Below are 20,612 nucleotides of genomic sequence, written 5' to 3' on the forward strand. Positions count from 1 at the left end.
CGCTGGTCACTACATTGAAAGGGGGCATGTACGCTGGTCACTACATTGAAAGGGGGCATGTACGCTGGTCACTGCATTGAAAGGGGGCATGTACGCTGGTCACTGCATTGAAAGGGGGCATGTACGCTGGTCACTGTATTGAAAGGGGGCATGTACGCTGGTCACTGCATTGAAAGGGGGCATGTACGCTGGTCACTGCATTGAAAGGGGGCATGTACGCTGGTCACTGTATTGAAAGGGGGCATGTACGCTGGTCACTACATTGAAAGGGGGCATGTACGCTGGTCACTGCATTGAAAGGGGGCATGTACGCTGGTCACTGCATTGAAAGGGGGCATGTACGCTGGTCACTGCATTGAAAGGGGGCATGTACGCTGGTCACTGCATTGAAAGGGGGCATGTACGCTGGTCACTGCATTGAAAGGGGGCATGTACGCTGGTCACTACATTGAAAGGGGGCATGTACGCTGGTCACTACATTGAAAGGGGGCATGTACGCTGGTCACTGCATTGAAAGGGGGCATGTACGCTGGTCACTGCATTGAAAAGGGGCATGTACGCTGGTCACTACATTGAAAGGGGGCCTGTACGCTGGTCACTGTATTGAAAGGGGGCATGTACGCTGGTCACTGCATTGAAAGGGGGCATGTACGCTGGTCACTACATTGAAAGGGGGCCTGTACGCTGGTCACTGTATTGAAAGGGGGCATGTACGCTGGTCACTACATTGAAAGGGGGCCTGTATACTGGTCACTACATTGAAAGGGGGCATGTACGCTGGTCACTACATTGAAAGGGGGCATGTACGCTGGTCACTACATTGAAAGGGGGCATGTACGCTGGTCACTGCATTGAAAGGGGGCATGTACGCTGGTCACTGTATTGAAAGGGGGCATGTACGCTGGTCACTGCATTGAAAGGGGGCATGTACGCTGGTCACTGTATTGAAAGGGGGCATGTACGCTGGTCACTACATTGAAAGGGGGCCTGTATACTGGTCACTACATTGAAAGGGGGCATGTACGCTGGTCACTGCATTGAAAGGGGGCATGTACGCTGGTCACTGCATTGAAAGGGGGCATGTACGCTGGTCACTACATTGAAAGGGGGCATGTACGCTGGTCACTGCATTGAAAGGGGGCATGTACGCTGGTCACTGCATTGAAAGGGGGCATGTACGCTGGTCACTGCATTGAAAGGGGGCATGTACGCTGGTCACTACATTGAAAGGGGGCCTGTATACTGGTCACTACATTGAAAGGGGGCCTGTACGCTGGTCACTACATTGAAAGGGGGCATGTACGCTGGTCACTACATTGAAAGGGGGCATGTACGCTGGTCACTGCATTGAAAGGGGCATGTACGCTGGTCACTGCATTGAAAGGGGGCATGTACGCTGGTCACTACATTGAAAGGGGGCATGTACGCTGGTCACTACATTGAAAGGGGGCATGTACGCTGGTCACTGCATTGAAAGGGGGCATGTACGCTGGTCACTGCATTGAAAGGGGGCATGTACGCTGGTCACTACATTGAAAGGGGGCATGTACGCTGGTCACTGCATTGAAAGGGGGCATGTACGCTGGTCACTGTATTGAAAGGGGGCATGTACGCTGGTCACTACATTGAAAGGGGGCCTGTATACTGGTCACTACATTGAAAGGGGGCATGTACGCTGGTCACTACATTGAAAGGGGGCATGTACGCTGGTCACTACATTGAAAGGGGGCATGTACGCTGGTCACTGCATTGAAAGGGGGCATGTACGCTGGTCACTGTATTGAAAGGGGGCATGTACGCTGGTCACTACATTGAAAGGGGGCCTGTATACTGGTCACTACATTGAAAGGGGGCATGTACGCTGGTCACTGCATTGAAAGGGGGCATGTACGCTGGTCACTGCATTGAAAGGGGGCATGTACGCTGGTCACTACATTGAAAGGGGGCATGTACGCTGGTCACTGCATTGAAAGGGGGCATGTACGCTGGTCACTGCATTGAAAGGGGGCATGTACGCTGGTCACTGCATTGAAAGGGGGCATGTACGCTGGTCACTGCATTGAAAGGGGGCATGTACGCTGGTCACTACATTGAAAGGGGGCATGTACGCTGGTCACTACATTGAAAGGGGGCATGTACGCTGGTCACTGCATTGAAAGGGGGCATGTACTGTGTGGTCTGTGCTAGGGGGTCTGTACTGTGGGGTTTGTACAAGGGGCCTGTACTGTGGGGTTTGTGCCACTCTGTCAGTGTATCCCATAATAGGGCCCCTGCTCCCTATTATGGGATATACTAGTACTGATGGAGCCCTTAATATGCGATATATTGGGAGAATTGGTTCACGCAAGCAAAATACAGGGGACAAAATGGGTGGGGTCTATAAGGGGTGTGGCTTCTGAGAAATGGGAGGGGCCAAAATAGAAGGGCGGGGTCTTGCGCCCCCCCATCTTAAAACTTCACCAGCCGCCACTGGTAGCTACTGTATAATTATTTAAAAACTCTGGGCATTTGAGGGTTAGGTTGTGTCCCCATGTTTTAAATGTTTTTATGTGCAGGGGTTTTTCCAGCGCTGGCTGTTTAGATATTATTTGGTAAAATATTCACAGAAGTCATGTGAACTGGCTAGTTGCGAGGAGATCCAAAGTGTACATTGGACCTCTCCAGGGATACCAGACCAGATCCTTTAGATAAAAGTCCCTCAGTCAGTTCCAGCTACTTTTAGCCTTATACCCCCCCCCCCCCCGCTAGCTTAACTTGGACCTCGATGAACAGCAGACTCATGGCAAGCCTGTCTGGGTGGGCCCCCCAGGCTGGGATCTCCTCCTCAAGGACAAGAGCCCCTCTGCTCCAAGTTTCAGAATATTTATGCTCCCTCCCAGCCACCATCTGGGCACCTCTCCCCAGGGATTGGCCAGGGCTGCAAACATATTTATCTGCTGATATGACTCTCTCATTCCACTATCTTCCCAGACAGGCAGGGGCAAGCAGTCAACCCTGCACCCAGTGAAACAGAACAGACCAAAGCAATCACATGAAGCTCAACTGATTAGAGTGAGTCATTAACTAAATGTACCTAATCTAGCACATATCTAGGATGGTGCTACACACATACAAGCCAAACTTCCTACTGTACTTGCCCATTGACACAAACCAAAAGCCCTTCAACACAGGCCTGAATGATTCTACAATATCACTTACCTGCTCATTTCCATTGACTTTATACCAGAGCCACTCCACAGGCCTGTACTTGAAACTGTCACATTTCAGAACTGTAGAATCTCCATTATAAGTCACTAAGGTCTTGCCCGCAGTATGAACACCAGGCGCTGGAACAGCAGAAATGTAGATCAGTTCACAAAGTTTTAGAGAGGGTAGCTGAGAAAACAACTTTGTATTTTGGAAAGGTGCTATACAATTTTTGCATATTTGTTGGGAATATTCTGAAGGTAACAATCCATCTTTTGGACATCATCCTTTCACTTACATAGCCACTTGTAGCAGGTTCAGGCTGTATTCCTCACTGTAGGTAGCGATCGATCAAAGTGGCAATGCAGAAGGGGAAGTTGCGAGGAACTTGGTTCCACTATGATTTCCTGCAGTCACCACGGGAACAGCTGTCTGATTGGATGCTGGTTCACCCCGTAACCTCTGCAGCCATCTTGGGTGAGGGCAGAGGCTATTTAACTACAATACTGGACACGTTTACCCCCTTCCTGCCCAGGCCAAATTTCCGCTTTCAGCTCTGTCACACTTTGAATTGTGCAGTCATGCAACACTGTACCCATATGAAATTTTTATCATTGTTTCTATACAAATAGAGCTTTCTTTTGGTAGTTATTAATCACCGCTAGGTTTTTAATTTTTTGCTAAATGAAAAAGAAAACATAGTGGAAAGAAACAACAACATTTTTCTTCCTTTCTGTTATAAAATTTGCAAATAAATAATCGTTCTTCATAAATTTAGACCAAATGTATTCTGCTACATTTCTTTGGTGAGAATAACTCATATCAGTGTATATTATTAAGTCTGTAGGAAAGGTATAGAGTCCACAAACTATGGGATATATATGTGAAAATCGAACAATCCTAATGTACTGATGGCCTATCTCATTTCTTGAGGTCCGAAAATGCCAGGACAGTACAAATATCTCCCAAATTACCTCTTTTTGGAAAGTAGACAGTCCAAGGTATTCAGTAAGAGGCATGGAGAATTTTTTGAAGTTGTAATTTTTTGGCACAATTTTTTGGAAAATGCAGAAATGAGAAAAAATAGTTTTTTTTTCACAATTTATTTAGCATACTGTCCTTACTGCTGTACAGCGTCATCATATACATTGTGTAGCAGTGATCAGGGACACTGACTGGTGACAGTATGTTAAACAGAAAAAAATATAAATATTTTTAACATTTTTTCAATTTTTTTTTTCTTGCATACCGTGACTAGAGTAGCACAGTGTTACCATAGTAACAAAGTACTACTCTGGGGAGGTGATCATGATTTTTTTTTTTGCACACTATGATTGCTTATATTGATTCATTCAGTGTTTACTATTGTGATTAGCTGTAATTGGCCACAGCTAATCTCATAGTACACATGAGCTGTGATTGACCCTGTCTGTACCATGTGATCAATCGCACAGATCAACACAATAGTATACAATAAATGGCATTAATGGAAGTCATCCATTGTGTACAGTTGTCATGTGATCTGCTGTGATTGATCATAGCGATCACATTGAATCGGCAGGGGGCCGGTACACTGATCTGTCATCCGCTGTGTCCACTGGACACAGCGGGTGACAGATTGCGCCGCAGCACAGCTGTGGGGTGTACGAGGTGTGTTTTTGGGGAGGATGTCATATGACATCCATTCTTATCTAGAGCGGTCCTGCCTAGCCATTCTTGCACTATAGGTCAGGTGGGAACTGGTTAAGGCCATAGCTTCCTTTTTTTGGTGCACATTGTGCAAGTGGTTAGTGTAGGGACAGGTTTCCCCTCGGTCAGTGACACATAAAGGGTGGGGAGGGAGAATATTCAAAGGATGGCATGGGAGGGTGTGGAGCTTCAAAATTTTAAAGTCTTCAGCAGAACAGTTACTTAACCACATCCCGCCCGCCCTATAGCAAATTGACGGCGGGATTGTGGTTGTATTATCCTGACCGGACGTCATATGACGGCGGCAGGATAATACAGCTCTGCGCGCCCTACGGGGGCGCACAGAGCGGCAATCGGTGATGCGAGGTGTCAGTCTGAATCCCTGCATCTCCAATCTCTGTAAAGAGCCTACTGATGTAGGCTCTTTACCATGTGACCAGCCGTGTCCAATCACGGCTGGTCACATAGTAAACATGAAGAGCCGTTGATCGGCTTTCCTTAGTTCGTGCCTGACAGGCACGACGAGTAAAGGAGCGCCGATCGGCGGCTCCCTTGACAGGGGTGGTCAGCGCTGGTAATCAGATCATTGATTACCAGTGCAGACCCTCGGGGGGGTGCCACTAGAACCACCAATGATGCCCACCCATGACCACAGGGATGCCCACTAATGACCCCAGGGATGCCCACTATGGCCACCAGGGATGGCAATCAGGGCTCAGGGAGCCCCCCATTGCCCTCCCCATCAGTGCTGCCCACCAGTGCCCCCCCTATCAGTGCTGCCCACCAGTGCCCATCATTGCCATCTATCAGTGCCCCTTATTGCCCACCAGTGCCACCTATTAGTGCCCATCAGTGCCGCCCGTCAGTGCCCATCAGTGCCGCCCATCAGTGCCGCCTATCAGTGCCCAGCAGTGCCGCCTATCAGTGCCCACCAATGCTGCATATCAGTGCTACCTACCAGTGCTGCCTATCAGTGCTGCCCCATCAGTGCCACCCCATCAGTGCCACCCCATCAGTGCCTGTCAGTGCAGTCTCATCAGTGCTCATCAGTGTGGGAAAAAACTTATTTTTTTACAAAATTGTATAACATAAACAAAAAAACTTTTTTTTTTTTCAAACTTTTTGGTCTATTTTTATTTGTTTAGCAAAAAGGAAAAAAACCCAGAGGTGATCAAATACCACCAAAAGAAAGCTCTATTTGTGGGGGGAAAATGACATAAATTTGGTGTAGGTACAGTGTTACATGACCGCGCAATTGTCATTCAAAATGCAACAGCGCTAAAAGGGGAAAATTGGCCTGGGCAGGAAGGGGGTGAAAGTGCCCTGTATTGAAGTGGTTAAAAGAGATCATAACACCTAAATGTGACATTGTTTCCTAATTGTGAAAACCATTCAAGGGTTCACAGGGCGATACAGGAACATGTGCAATCCTGCACATGTTCCCGCAGCTCCCGCAAATGAATGTGGTGCTATTCATTCTTGATGGTACTCCAAACGCACCATCCAATGCCCATACACTCACTTGCACCACAACGCATGATAACGTATAGCCATGTGTTGCAATGGTATACGATAAAAAAAAAAAAAGGTGACAGCACTTATTTTGTAACACTTAGGGCAGCCCATTGAAATGAACAGACTGCCCTAAATGTGACAAGTGAATACAGACAAGACCCTAGGCACATTGTAGCACCTGTATAGGCATGAATGGAGCCTGATTCTGGGATTAACAAGTCAATTGAAAGAATTTCATGAATTAAGAAAACATTTCCCTCTTTGATGAATGAATTGGTATTATTAAACCTCATAATAAATTAGTAATAAGATAGCTTGGCAGTTTACATTTGCTACCAATATGTAGTGATGTGCAACTTGCTTCATCAGTCTACTGTCTGTAATTGGTTTGTGTAAATGCATCAGCTCACATCTTTTTTTTTCTTTTTACCTAAATATCTATAAAAGGGATTCAGCTCTACCATAAATACTTGTGTAGCGCTAGGAAGGAAAAACCTTATACAGATGAATCCTGCCGCTATTGTGAAAAGCCCCTCATATGGAGATTATTGGGAGACAAGTCTATCATAAGAGTGGCCTCTAGACTAATTAAACATATATGATTAAAGAGGACGAACCTCAAGAGATTCATCAGAGAGTGCCTTGTACAAAAATGTATCACTTTATTGGAAAAAACAAAAACACAATAACTAAAAAATGTAACACCTTCACCAAAAAGATATAAAATTGACAATGTTGTCATTGGGGATAGGCAGCTGCCACAGACACTCCTACATTCAGGCATACATCTCTAAAGTAGGGGCATGTAGGATAATATCTAGGTATGTAACTCTGGATGAGCTCAGCAATAGAAGTTAATACAAAAGTGGAAGATCAGAGACTCTCCTGGTAAACTGTGTTGTAGATAAGGGCAATACGAGGTCTAATAAGGCTCCGTTCACATATAGGTGTTTCAGATCGTGGGCAGAATTGCTGCGATTCTGCCCGGGATTCCAAACCATTGCCAGTTGCAGGACGCCCTGAGCGATTCCCTTGACTTGCAATGGCACCCCAAACCCGACGAAAGCTCGGAAGTCACGAGCGAAACATGTCAGCGCTACGTCATCACGTAGTTTTAATGGAATAGACTCTTGCCACACAGCCTCTGAGCTTACAATCTCTTGGGATCATCGGAGGAGAAATTCACGAGCAGCGAGGTTGCCAGCTCAGCCCAGTAAGCACAGCAAGAGACGAAGTGTATTTCCACATGTTTGCTCACATACCATGAATTGGTGAGACAAACTGCTTATCATATCTTTGGCACGAACACTGCTTATCTTACCTGTCATTTTCCTGCCCCGCTTTACCGGCATTTCTACACACACATTCATAACTACAACTCAGGAACCTACAGGAACTTTTCCTTATTCCATAGAACAGTGTGTGTATGACAAAACTGCACGGATCAAGATCTATTTTTAGCTGGGCTTTATCATCTTTAACTACCGGGACAGGCGACAATTATTTAATATATATTGATTGAATTAATGCTGACCTAATGGCCACATTATCCTGAATGCATAAATATTCACAACATCTACAGCCAGCTATTTGTTATCTTGAACGGACTACAGTGTACAAGCCCGATTCCAAAAAAGTTGGGACACTGTACAAATTGTGAATAAAAACAGAATGCAATGATGTGGAAGTTTCACATTATTTTATTCAGAATGCAACATAGATGACATATCAAATGTTTAAACTGAATAAATGTATCATTTTAAAGGAAAAATAAGTTGTTTCTAAAGCGGAGTTCCACTCTGGGAAAGTTTTTTTAATAAAAATACCCCCGGGACAGTCAGGGCTAGTGCATTCCACAATGGCTAGCCTCTGATCTGTCCCGGGTTGCACTTACCTTTTAGAAGAAATACTTACCTTGAAAATGTATTGTCCAGCGCTGCCATCTCAGGTGTGGGCAGCTTGAAGCCAGCGCGATCCTCTTCTGTGTCCTCTTCTGTCTTCTTTGGTCCCACGATGCACTGCACCGGCCCCGCCGTCACTTCCGGTGCCGCAGCGTCATCCCTGCACAGCTTCTGGGCATGCCCAGAAGCTGTTTAGCAAGGTATGACGGCGATTGCACCGGAAACTGACGTCGGGGCCGGTGCAGGCGCATTGATTCCTGGGAGCGATGACGTTCAGCTCCCAGGAATCATTGCAAAGCCACGAAGTGACGAATCGCCGTGGCTGCCGAGGGGAGGAAGAGGAAGTAAGGTAAGTATATTTTCTTCTAAACACGGTAAGTAAAAAAAAAAATAAAAAATTGCGATTATCCATTTGTTTTTCAGGTGACCTGGAGCAAGAAGATGGAGGTAAGTATAATTTTAGGGTGGAACTCCGCTTTAAATTTCATGGCATCAACACATCTCAAAAAAAGTTGAAACAAGGCCATGTTTACCACTGTGTGTCATCCCCTCTTCTTTTTATAACTGTCTGCAAACGTCTGGGGACTGAGGAGACAAGTTGCTCAAGTTTAGGAATAGGAATGTTGTCCCATTCTTGTCTAATACAGGCTTCTAGTTGCTCAACTGTCTTAGGTCTTCTTTGTCACATCTTCCTCTTTATGATGCGCCAAATGTTTTCTATGGGTGAAAGATCTGGACTGCAGGCTGGCCATTTCAGTGCCAGGATCCTTCGTCTACGCAGCCATGATGTTGTAATTGATGCAGTATGTGGTCTGGCATTGCCATGTTGGAAAATGCAAGGTCTTCCCTGAAAGAGACAACATCTGGATGGGAGCATATGTTGTTCTAGAACTTGAATATACCTTTCAGCATCAATAGTGCCTTTCCAGATGTGTAAGCTGCCCATGCCATACGCAATCATGCAACCCAATACCATCAGAGATGAAGGCTTCTGAACTGAGCGCTGATAACAACTTGGGTTGTCCTTGTCCTCTTTAGTCCAGATGACATGGCGTCCCAGTTTTCCAAAAAGAACTTCAGATTTTCATTCGTCTGGCTACAGAACAGTTTTCCACTTTGCCACAGTCCATTTTAAATGAGCCTTGGCCCAGAGAAAATGCCTGCGCTTCTGGATCATGTTTATATATGGCTTCTTTTTTAGCCTATAGAGTTTTAGCCGGCAACGGCGAATGGCACGGTGGATTGTGTTCAGACAATGTTTTCTGGATGTATTCCTGAGCCCATGTTGTGATTTCCATTACAGTAGCATTCTTGTATGTGATGCAGTGCCGTCTAAGGGCCCGAAGATCATGGGAGTCCAGTATGGTTTTCCGGCCTTGATCCTTACACACAGAGATTGTTCCAGATTCTCTGAACCTTTGGATGATATTATGCACTGTAGATGATGATAACTTCAAACTCTTTGCAATTTTTCTCTGAGAAATCTAATATTCTTCTGATATTGCTCCACTATTTTTCGCCGCAGCATTGGGGGAATTGGTGACCCTTTGCCCATCTTGACTTCTGAGAGACACTGCCACTCTGAGAGGCTCTTTTTCTACCCAATCATGTTGCCAATTGACCTATTAAGTTGCAAAGTGGTCCTCCAACTGTTCCTTATATGTACATTTAACTTTTCCGGCCTCTTATTGCTACCTGTCCCAACTTTTTTGGAATGTTTAGCTCTCATAAAATCAAAAATGAGACAATATTTAGCATGACATTTCAAAATGTCTCACTTTCAACATTTGATATGTTATCTATAATATATTTTGCATAAAATATAAGTTTATGAGATTTGTAAATTAGACCATTCCTTTTTTTACTCACAATTTGTACAGTGTCCAAACTTTTTTGGAATTGGGTTTTATAACTTGTGGTATCGTCATTCATAGTGTAGCCTTCGTGTCAGTTTATCAGCTGATATTTCTGCTGCAATCACTCAGTCTGTCTCACCTTCCCCCCAGCATAATGGCTAAGGTTCCTTTCACATATAGGCGTTTCGGATCCCATGCAGAATTTCCGTGATTCTGCCCGCAATTCTGTACCATTGATTGTTGCGGGATGCCCGAGCGATTCCCGTGACTTGCAATGGCTCCTCAAACGTGGCGCGGGTTTGCCGCGATTGGCGCCCAATGAATCGCGATAAAATCGCACAAACAGAATTGTGGGATGCCTGAGACCCAAAAGAAGTTCTTGTAGTTCTTTTGGGCATGAGTCCTCCCGCGATTCTGATTGCGCGATTTTACCACGATTCGCCGGGCAGTGTTTGGGGTGCCTTTGCAAGTCAAGGGAATCGCTCGGGGGGCGTCCTGCGACTTGCAATGGTTCGGAATCGCGGGCAGAATCGTGGCAATTCTGCCCACGATCTGAAATGCCAAAATGTGAACAGAGCCTTGTTGGACCTCTTATTGCCCTTATCTACAACACAGTTTACCAGGAGAGTCTCTGATCTTCCACTTTTGTATTTACTTCTATTGTTGGGCTCATTCAGATTTATATACCTATATATTATCCTACATGCCCCTACTTTAGAGATGTATGCCTGAATGTAGGAGTGTCTGTGGCAGCTGCCTATCCCCAAGGACAACATTGTCAATTTTATATCTTTTTGGTGAAGGTGTTACATTTTTTACTTATTGTGTTTTGTTTTTTCCAATAAAGTGATACATTTTTGTTCATGGCACTCTGTTATGAATCTCTTGAGGTTCTTCCTCTTTAATCTCACATCTTTTTTGTACAGTTCTCCCTCTAGTGGTCAAAATAGCACTGCAGCCTTGTGGAATCACCATATAATAATCACAAATGTATAAAGAGTGTCACACACGGGCCTTTCTTACCTTTTATATAAAATGTCGCTTTTGTTTCTGTAGCGAAAATGCAAGCATAACTTCCCGTACTGTTCACGTCTGCCACAGACACTCTGTACGTTAGAATAAAAAATATAATAGATCTTATGATAAACAACACTTTTTTGGAAGAATAAGGTCAGCTGCCAATATGGAAGCCACTGCTAAGGACACTCATAAATGGAAAAAGAAAAATGGTCCAATCCTCTCTATTTTGCTGGTATAGGGTTGTATTGCTGTCTAGTTCTCCATGAGGGAGATTTTCTACAGGGACATAGACATCATTTGGACCCTGACAGAGGTTCTAACCCTTCCCTGCTCTAGCCAAAAGAAAAAAAAAACAATATATATATATATATATATACATATACACAGTATTTCACAAAAGTGAGTACACCCCTCACATTTTTGTAAATATTTTATTATATATTTTCATGTGACAACACTGAAGAAATGACACTTTGCTACAATGTAAAGTAGTGAGTGTACAGCTTGTATAGTAGTGTAAATATTCTGTCCCTTCAAAATAACTCAACACACAGCCATTCATGTCTAAACCACTGGCAACAAAAGTAAGTACACCCCCAAGTAAAAATGTCCAAATTGGGCCCAAAGTGCCAATATTTTTATGGCCACCATTGTTTTTCAGCACTGCCTTAACCCCCTTGGGCATGGAGTTCACCAGAGCTTCACAGGTTGCCACTGGAGTCCTCTTCCACTCTTCCATGACGACATCACGGAGCTGCTGAAAGTTAGAGACCTTGCACTCCTCCACCTTCCATTTGAGGATGCCCCACAGATGCCCATTGGGTTTAGGTCTGGAGACATGCTTGGCCAGTCCATCACCTTTACCCTCAGCTTCTTTAGCAAGGCAGTGGCAGTCTTGGAGGTGTGTTTGGGGTCGTTATGTTAGAATACTGCCCTGTGGCCCAGTCTCTGAAGGGAGGGGATCATACTCTGCTTCAGTATGTCACAGTACATGTTGGCATTCATGGTTCCCTCAATGAACTGTAGCTCCCCAGTGCCGGCAGCACACATGCAGCCCCAGACCAAGACATTCCCACCACCATGCTTGACTGTAGGCAAGACAAATTTGTCTTTGTACTCCTCACCTGTTTGCTGCCACACATGCTTGAAACCATCGGAACCAAATACGTTTATCTTGGTCTCATCAGACCACAGGACATGGTTCCAGTAATCCATGTCCTTAGTCTGCTTGTCTTCAGCAAACTGTTTGCGGGCTTTCCTATGCATCATCTTTAGAAGAGGCTTCCTTCTGGCTGTGTGTTGAGTTACTTTGAGGGGACAGCAAATGTACACTTTTATACAAGCTGTACACTCACTACTTTACATTGTAGCAAAGTGTAATTTCTTCAGTGTTATCACATGAAAAGATATAATAAAATATTTACAAAAATGTGAGGGGTGTACACACTTTTTTGAGATACTGTATATATATATATATATATATATATATATATATATGTGTGTAAAATAAGTCTGGGGTAGCTGCACTTACATTTTTTTCTAAGAAACAGAGTATTTAATGCAAAGTAGATGAAGAAAAAAATGCAATGTGTTCCATTAATGTCAACGACAGTTTCAGGCTATTATGTTAACGCCCTTCCTCAGGCTGGAACAGGCTCAGACTTACAACACTAGCCACACAAGTATATATGGAAAGAGAAAATATACACCAGGAACCAACTAGAAGATAAAATGCAGCACTGCTAGACAGATACTCAATTAGAGACAAACTAGTTAAACTACCTCTGGCTAGGCATTTTGCGGAGAAGGGTCATAAAATAGCACAACTTAAATTGATGGTCATTGATGCAGTACTCCACAATAGATGCATGGAAATGGAGAACTGACTTTACAGAAACAGGAAGTACAAAGGATTAACTGTTTAGACACCTTAACTGCAAGGGGACTCATTTTATAACTTTCAAATAAGGATTATTTATTGAATTTTCAACAATTGGATCATGCACATTTTTGGTAAGAGTATATGGTGTCATTTTTTTTTTTCTGTACATACAGTATATGCGATTTTATATTTTGTTAATTAGATTGTTTATATTTTATAATAATAGGTAAATACTGGAATATCTTCAGTAGGCCTTCACTCTCAAATATGAAAAACACATTCAATCTTAGGCCCCTTTCACACATGCATTCATTTTATCAGTTCAGTCACGTTTTTTCAAACAAAATTCAGATGAAGTTTACATCAGTTTGTCATTAGTTTTTCATTTGTTTTTACATCCTCCAGCTAGAGTCTTTAACCACGTGGCAGGGAACATCTCACGAGTAGTGTTGAGCGAACACGGACTGTATTATTCGTGTTCGTACCGAATAATTGGATTTTTTGTACCCGAACACGGACACGGACACTTTACTGTATGTTCGGGTAAAAATCCGTGTTCGGTCGTTTTATTTCCGGGTTTTGCATGCTTTGGCGCTCTTTTCATGGCGGGCTTTCAACAGCCAATCAACAATCGTTTAACTGGTGTGCCTTAAGCCATCCCAGCCATGCCTGCAAATGTCTCAGTAGCTGTGATTGGCCGTCTGAAGCATGTGACCAAGTCTTTATAAGTTCGAGGCAGCCGCAGCGGCGTCATTATGCTGCTTAGATTCAGGGACAGAGCACACATCAACGTGCTGGCTGCTGATTAGGGAAAGATAGGCAGGAAAAAACCATTTGTGTCCGGATAGAATTGAGGGACAGGTCGGAGTGTTTAGGCAGGGCGAGTTGTAGGCATTTTAGGGATAGAGTCTGCTGAATTATAGGGTCAGTGTCTTCTACAAACTACAATCGATATTGCTGTGTGGGGGGTGGGGTCTGCACTCAATCCTGATCTACGATCTCTTCTCAATCCTGTTAGGGACAGAGTCTGCTGAATTTTAGGGAAACTGTGTTCTACAAACTACAATCGATATTGCTGTGTGGTGTGGGATTGGAGATAGGCAGGTGTCAGTGATCCACATCCATTTTTCTGTGTGTGAGCTGCAGTGAACACAATCTTTTTGGGCTGCAGTGAACACAATCTTTTTGGGCTGCAGTGAACACAATCTTTTTGGGCTGCAGTGAACACAATCTTTTTGGGGTGCAGTGAACAAAATCTTTTTGGGGTGCAGTGAACACAATCCTTTTTGGTGTGCAGTGAACACAATCTTTGTGGGGTGCAGTGAACAAAATCCTTTGTGGGGTGCAGTGAACACAATCTTTTTGGGGTGCAGTGAACAAAATCCTTTTTGGGGTGCAGTGAACAACATCCTTTTTGGGGTGCAGTGAACACAATCTTTTTGGGGTGCAGTGAACAAAATCCTTTGTGGGGTGCAGTGAACACAATCTTTTTGGGGTGCAGTGAACACAATCTTTTTGGGGTGGAGTGAACAACATCCTTTTTGGGGTGCAGTGAACAAAATCCTTTTTGGGGTGCAGTGAACAAAATCATTTTTGGGGTGCAGTGAACACAATCTTTTTGGGGTGCAGTGAACACAATCTTTGTGGGGTGCAGTGAACACAATCTTTTTGGGGTGGAGTGAACAACATCCTTTTTGGGGTGCAGTGAACAACATCCTTTTTGGGGTGCAGTGAACACAATCTTTTTGGGGTGCAGTGAACACAATCTTTGTGGGGTACAGTGAACAGAATCTTTGTGGGGTGCAGTGAACACAATCTTTGGGGGGTACAGTGAACACAATCTTTGTGAGGTGCAGTGAACACAATCTTTGTGGGGTGCAGTGAACACAATCATTGTGGGGTGCAGTGAACACAATCATTGTGGGGTACAGTGAACACAATCTCATACTTCTGAAGGTTTGAGGGTGCTGCCTGTTCTATACTCCCCCTACTCCTCATCTAGCCTTTTAGGGGTACAAACAATAGTAATTGGGGCCTAGTGTGGTTGTGTACGTGTGATATACATACACTTTTTTGGGATCATATTTTCTATTCCGCTATTTAATCAAAAACCTTTGGGGATCAGTTAAATTGGGGGATAGTCTGTGTTGGTACGTGTGAGAGAGATCCACCTTTCCAAGTTGTTGGGGTTCATCTCATACTTCTGAAGGTTTGAGGGTGCTGCCTGTTCCATACTCCCCCTACTCCTAGCCTTTTAGGGGTACAAACAATAGTAATTGGGGCCTAGTGTGGTTGTGTACGTGTGATATACATACACTTTTTTGGGATCATATTTTCTATTCCGCTATTTAATCAAAAACCTTTGGGGATCAGTTAAATTGGGGGATAGTCTGTGTTGGTACGTGTGAGAGAGATCCACCTTTCCAAGTTGTTGGGGTTCATCTCATACTTCTGAAGGTTTGAGGGTGCTGCCTGTTCCATACTCCCCCTACTCCTAGCCTTTTAGGGGTACAAACAATAGTAATTGGGGCCTAGTGTGGTTGTGTACGTGTGATATACATACACTTTTTTGGGATCATATTTTCTATTCCGCTATTTAATCAAAAACCTTTGGGGATCAGTTAAATTGGGGGATAGTCTGTGTTGGTACGTGTGAGAGAGATCCACCTTTCCAAGTTGTTGGGGTTCATCTCATACTTCTGAAGGTTTGAGGGTGCTGCCTGTTCCATACTCCCCCTACTCCTAGCCTTTTAGGGGTACAAACAATAGTAATTGGGGCCTAGTGTGGTTGTGTACGTGTGATATACATACACTTTTTTGGGATCATATTTTCTATTCCGCTATTTAATCAAAAACCTTTGGGGATCAGTTAAATTGGGGGATAGTCTGTGTTGGTACGTGTGAGAGAGATCCACCTTTCCAAGTTGTTGGGGTTCATCTCATACTTCTGAAGGTTTGAGGGTGCTGCCTGTTCCATACTCCCCCTACTCCTAGCCTTTTAGGGGTACAAACAATAGTAATTGGGGCCTAGTGTGGTTGTGTACGTGTGATATACATACACTTTTTTGGGATCATATTTTCTATTCCGCTATTTAATCAAAAACCTTTGGGGATCAGTTAAATTGGGGGATAGTCTGTGTTGGTACGTGTGAGAGAGATCCACCTTTCCAAGTTGTTGGGGTTCATCTCATACTTCTGAAGGTTTGAGGGTGCTGCCTGTTCCATACTCCCCCTACTCCTAGCCTTTTAGGGGTACAAACAATAGTAATTGGGGCCTAGTGTGGTTGTGTACGTGTGATATACATACACTTTTTTGGGATCATATTTTCTATTCCGCTATTTAATCAAAAACCTCTGGGGATCAGTTAAATTGGGGGATAGTCTGTGTTGGTACGTGTGAGAGAGATCCACCTTTCCAAGTTGTTGGGGTTCATCTCATACTTCTGAAGGTTTGAGGGTGCTGCCTGTTCCATACTCCCCCTACTCCTAGCCTTTTAGGGGTACAAACAATAGTAATTGGGGCCTAGTGTGGTTGTGTACGTGTGATATACATACACTTTTTTGGGATCATATTTTCTATTCCGCTATTTAATCAAAAACCTTTGGGGATCAGTTAAATTGGGGGATAGTCTGTGTTGGTACGTGTGAGAGAGATCCACCTTTCCAAGTTGTTGGGGTTCATCTCATACTTCTGAAGGTTTGAGGGTGCTGCCTGTTCCATACTCCCCCTACTCCTCATCTAGCCTTTTAGGGGTACAAACAATAGTAATTGGGGCCTAGTGTGGTTGTGTACGTGCGAGATACATACACTTTTTTTGATCATATTTCCTATTCCGCTATTCAATAAAAACCTTTGAGGATCAATTGAATTGCGGGATAGTCTGTGTCGGTACGTGTGAGAGAGATCCACCTTTCCAAGTTGTTGGGGTTCATCTCATACTTCTGAAGGTTTGAGGGTGCTGCCTGTTCCATACTCCCCCTACTCCTCATCTAGCCTTTTAGGGGTACAAACAATAGTAATTGGGGCCTAGTGTGGTTGTGTACGTGTGATATACATACACTTTTTTTGGATCATATTTTCTATTCCGCTATTTAATCAAAAACCTTTGGGGATCAGTTAAATTGGGGGATAGTCTGTGTTGGTACGTGTGAGAGAGATCCACCTTTCCAAGTTGTTGGGGTTCATCTCATACTTCTGAAGGTTTGAGGGTGCTGCCTGTTCCATACTCCCCCTACTCCTCATCTAGCCTTTTAGGGGTACAAACAATAGTAATTGGGGCCTAGTGTGGTTGTGTACGTGCGAGATACATACACTTTTTTTGATCATATTTCCTATTCCGCTATTCAATAAAAACCTTTGAGGATCAATTGAATTGCGGGATAGTCTGTGTCGGTACGTGTGAGAGAGATCCACCTTTCCAAGTTGTTGGGGTTCATCTCATACTTCTGAAGGTTTGAGGGTGCTGCCTGTTCCATACCCCCCCTACTCCTCATCTAGCCTTTTAGGGGTACAAACAATAGTAATTGGGGCCTAGTGTGGTTGTGTACGTGCGAGATACATACACTTTTTTTGATCATATTTCCTATTCCGCTATTCAATAAAAACCTTTGAGGATCAATTGAATTGCGGGATAGTCTGTGTCGGTACGTGTGAGAGAGATCCACCTTTCCAAGTTGTTGGGGTTCATCTCATACTTCTGAAGGTTTGAGGGTGCTGCCTGTTCCATACCCCCCCTACTCCTCATCTAGCCTTTTAGGGGTACAAACAATAGTAATTGGGGCCTAGTGTGGTTGTGTACGTGCGAGATACATACACTTTTTTTGATCATATTTCCTATTCCGCTATTCAATAAAAACCTTTGAGGATCAATTGAATTGCGGGATAGTCTGTGTCGGTACGTGTGAGAGAGATCCACCTTTCCAAGTTGTTGGGGTTCATCTCATACTTCTGAAGGTTTGAGGGTGCTGCCTGTTCCATACTCCCCCTACTCCTCATCTAGCCTTATAGGGGTACAAACAATAGTAATTGGGGCCTAGTGTGGTTGTGTACGTGTGATATACATACACTTTTTTTGATCATATTTCCTATTCCGCTATTCAATAAAAACCTTTGAGGATCAATTGAATTGCGGGATAGTCTGTGTCGGTACGTGTGAGAGAGATCCACCTTTCCAAGTTGTTGGGGTTCATCTCATACTTCTGAAGGTTTGAGGGTGCTGCCTGTTCCATACCCCCCCTACTCCTCATCTAGCCTTTTAGGGGTACAAACAATAGTAATTGGGGCCTAGTGTGGTTGTGTACGTGCGAGATACATACACTTTTTTTGATCATATTTCCTATTCCGCTATTCAATAAAAACCTTTGAGGATCAATTGAATTGCGGGATAGTCTGTGTCGGTACGTGTGAGAGAGATCCACCTTTCCAAGTTGTTGGGGTTCATCTCATACTTCTGAAGGTTTGAGGGTGCTGCCTGTTCCATACCCCCCTACTCCTCATCTAGCCTTTTAGGGGTACAAACAATAGTAATTGGGGCCTAGTGTGGTTGTGTACGTGCGAGATACATACACTTTTTTTGATCATATTTCCTATTCCGCTATTCAATAAAAACCTTTGAGGATCAATTGAATTGCGGGATAGTCTGTGTCGGTACGTGTGAGAGAGATCCACCTTTCCAAGTTGTTGGGGTTCATCTCATACTTCTGAAGGTTTGAGGGTGCTGCCTGTTCCATACTCCCCCTACTCCTCATCTAGCCTTTTAGGGGTACAAACAATAGTAATTGGGGCCTAGTGTGGTTGTGTACGTGTGATATACATACACTTTTTTTGGATCATATTTTCTATTCCGCTATTCAATAAAAACCTTTCTAGGGCAAGATCTTAAATTACAGAAATATGAGGAGACCGTCAAATAAGGGCCGTGGCCTGGGTCGTGGTGCTGCTGGTAGAGCTCCTGTTGCAAGGAGAGGACATGGTCGATCTGTGCCAGCTACACGCACAAGTGAAACACCTTCCTCAAGTGTGAGTAGGCGACAGAACCTGCATCAGTATTTGGTAGGGCATCAAACGCCCCTAGAAGTGATGAGGCCAGAACAAGTTGAGGCGATAGTAGATTGGTTTGCTGCTGACAGTGCCTCCAGTTCCTTCACATTGTCTCCCACCCAGTCTACTGCAGAAAGGTCAGAGTTGGCACCTGCAGCCAATGTCCAACCGTCTTTCACCTCACCCCCTTGCAAATCAGGCCAGCAGTCTGAGCCCCAAGCCATACAGCAGTCTCTTATTCTTTTTGAGGACTCTGTCAGCAGGGTTTCCCAGGGCCATCCACCTAGCCCTGCCCCAGAAGTGGAAGAGATTGAGTGCAGCGATGCCCAACCACTTATTTCTCAAGATGAGTACATGCAAGGATCATCGCAGCACGTCTCCGATGATGACGAAATGCAGGTGCCAACTGCTGCGGCGTTCAGCATTGTGGAGACCGACAAGGAGGGCAGGGGTGAAGACTGGGTGGAAGATGATGTGGAGGACGATGAGGTCCTCGACCCCACATGGAATGAACGTCATGCAGGTGACCTGAGTAGTTTGGAGGAAGAGGCGGTGGTCGCACAGAGCCACCAGCACAGCAGAAGAGGGAGCAGGGTGCAGAAGCGGAGCGGCCGTGCCCTAGACACTACGCCCGCTACTGCCCAACGCAGCAAGGGAACGAGCGCACCAAAGTCAGCTCAAAGGAGTTCTCTAGCGTGGAAGTTCTTTAGAAAATGTGCTGATGACAGGACACGAGTGGTTTGCACCCTGTGCAATCAGAGCTTGAAGCGAGGCATGAACCTTCTCAACCTGAGCACAACCTGCATGATCAGGCATCTAAGTGCAAAGCACGAGCTGCAGTGGAGTACACACCTTCAAAACCAAGAAACGTCTCTGGCTCATCCTGCTTCCTCTTCTGCTGCAGTCTCGGCCGCTCCAGCCACATCTGTAGTGATACCGGCACCTGCCACCCCGCAAACAGACGATCTGTCAGCAACACCACCACCTGGGTCACCAACAACCATCTCCACAATGTCCCGTGGAAGCGTTCAGCTTTCCATCTCCCAAACACTTGAGAGGAAGAGGAAGTACCCCCCTACCCACCCGCGATCCCTGGCCCTGAATGCCAGCATTTCAAAATTATTGGCCTTTGAAATGCTGTCATTCCGTCTGGTGGAGACGCACAGTTTTAAAAACCTTATGTCGGTGGCTGTCCCACAGTACGTCGTGCCCAGCCGCCACTACTTTTCCAGGCAAGCCATCCCTTCCCTGCACAACCAAGTGGGGGAAAATATCAGGTGTGCACTGCGCAACGCCATCTGTGCCAAGGTCCACCTAACTACGGATACGTGGACCAGTAAGCACGGTCAGGGGCGTTATATCTCCCTAACGGCACACTGGGTAAATGCAGTGGCGGATGGGCCTGAGGCGGATAGCAATTTGGCGCATGTCCTTCCACCACCGAGGATTGCAGGGCGCTTCAGTTTGCCTCCTGTTCGTAACTCCTCCTACTCCGCTTCCTCATCCTCTACCGCCTCCTCATC

General features: G+C 44.9%; 1 protein-coding gene across 1 annotated transcript in view; it reads right to left on the bottom strand.

Annotated features, from left to right (window-relative positions):
- EMB (embigin) overlaps positions 1 to 20,612 on the bottom strand; it is an 80,904-nt gene that overhangs the window by 12,288 nt on the left and 48,004 nt on the right. Inside the window, exons 4-5 of the mRNA XM_082246042.1 lie at positions 11,171 to 11,253; positions 3,199 to 3,326 (exon numbers count right to left, since the gene is read on the bottom strand). Of these exons, the coding sequence (XP_082102168.1) occupies positions 3,199 to 3,326; positions 11,171 to 11,253 (211 nt within the window). The remainder of the gene's footprint in view (positions 1 to 3,198; positions 3,327 to 11,170; positions 11,254 to 20,612) is intronic.

This window comes from Pelophylax lessonae, assembly GCF_965119305.1.
Source record: "Pelophylax lessonae genome assembly, chromosome: 1".
Classification (NCBI taxonomy): Eukaryota; Metazoa; Chordata; class Amphibia; order Anura; family Ranidae; genus Pelophylax; species Pelophylax lessonae.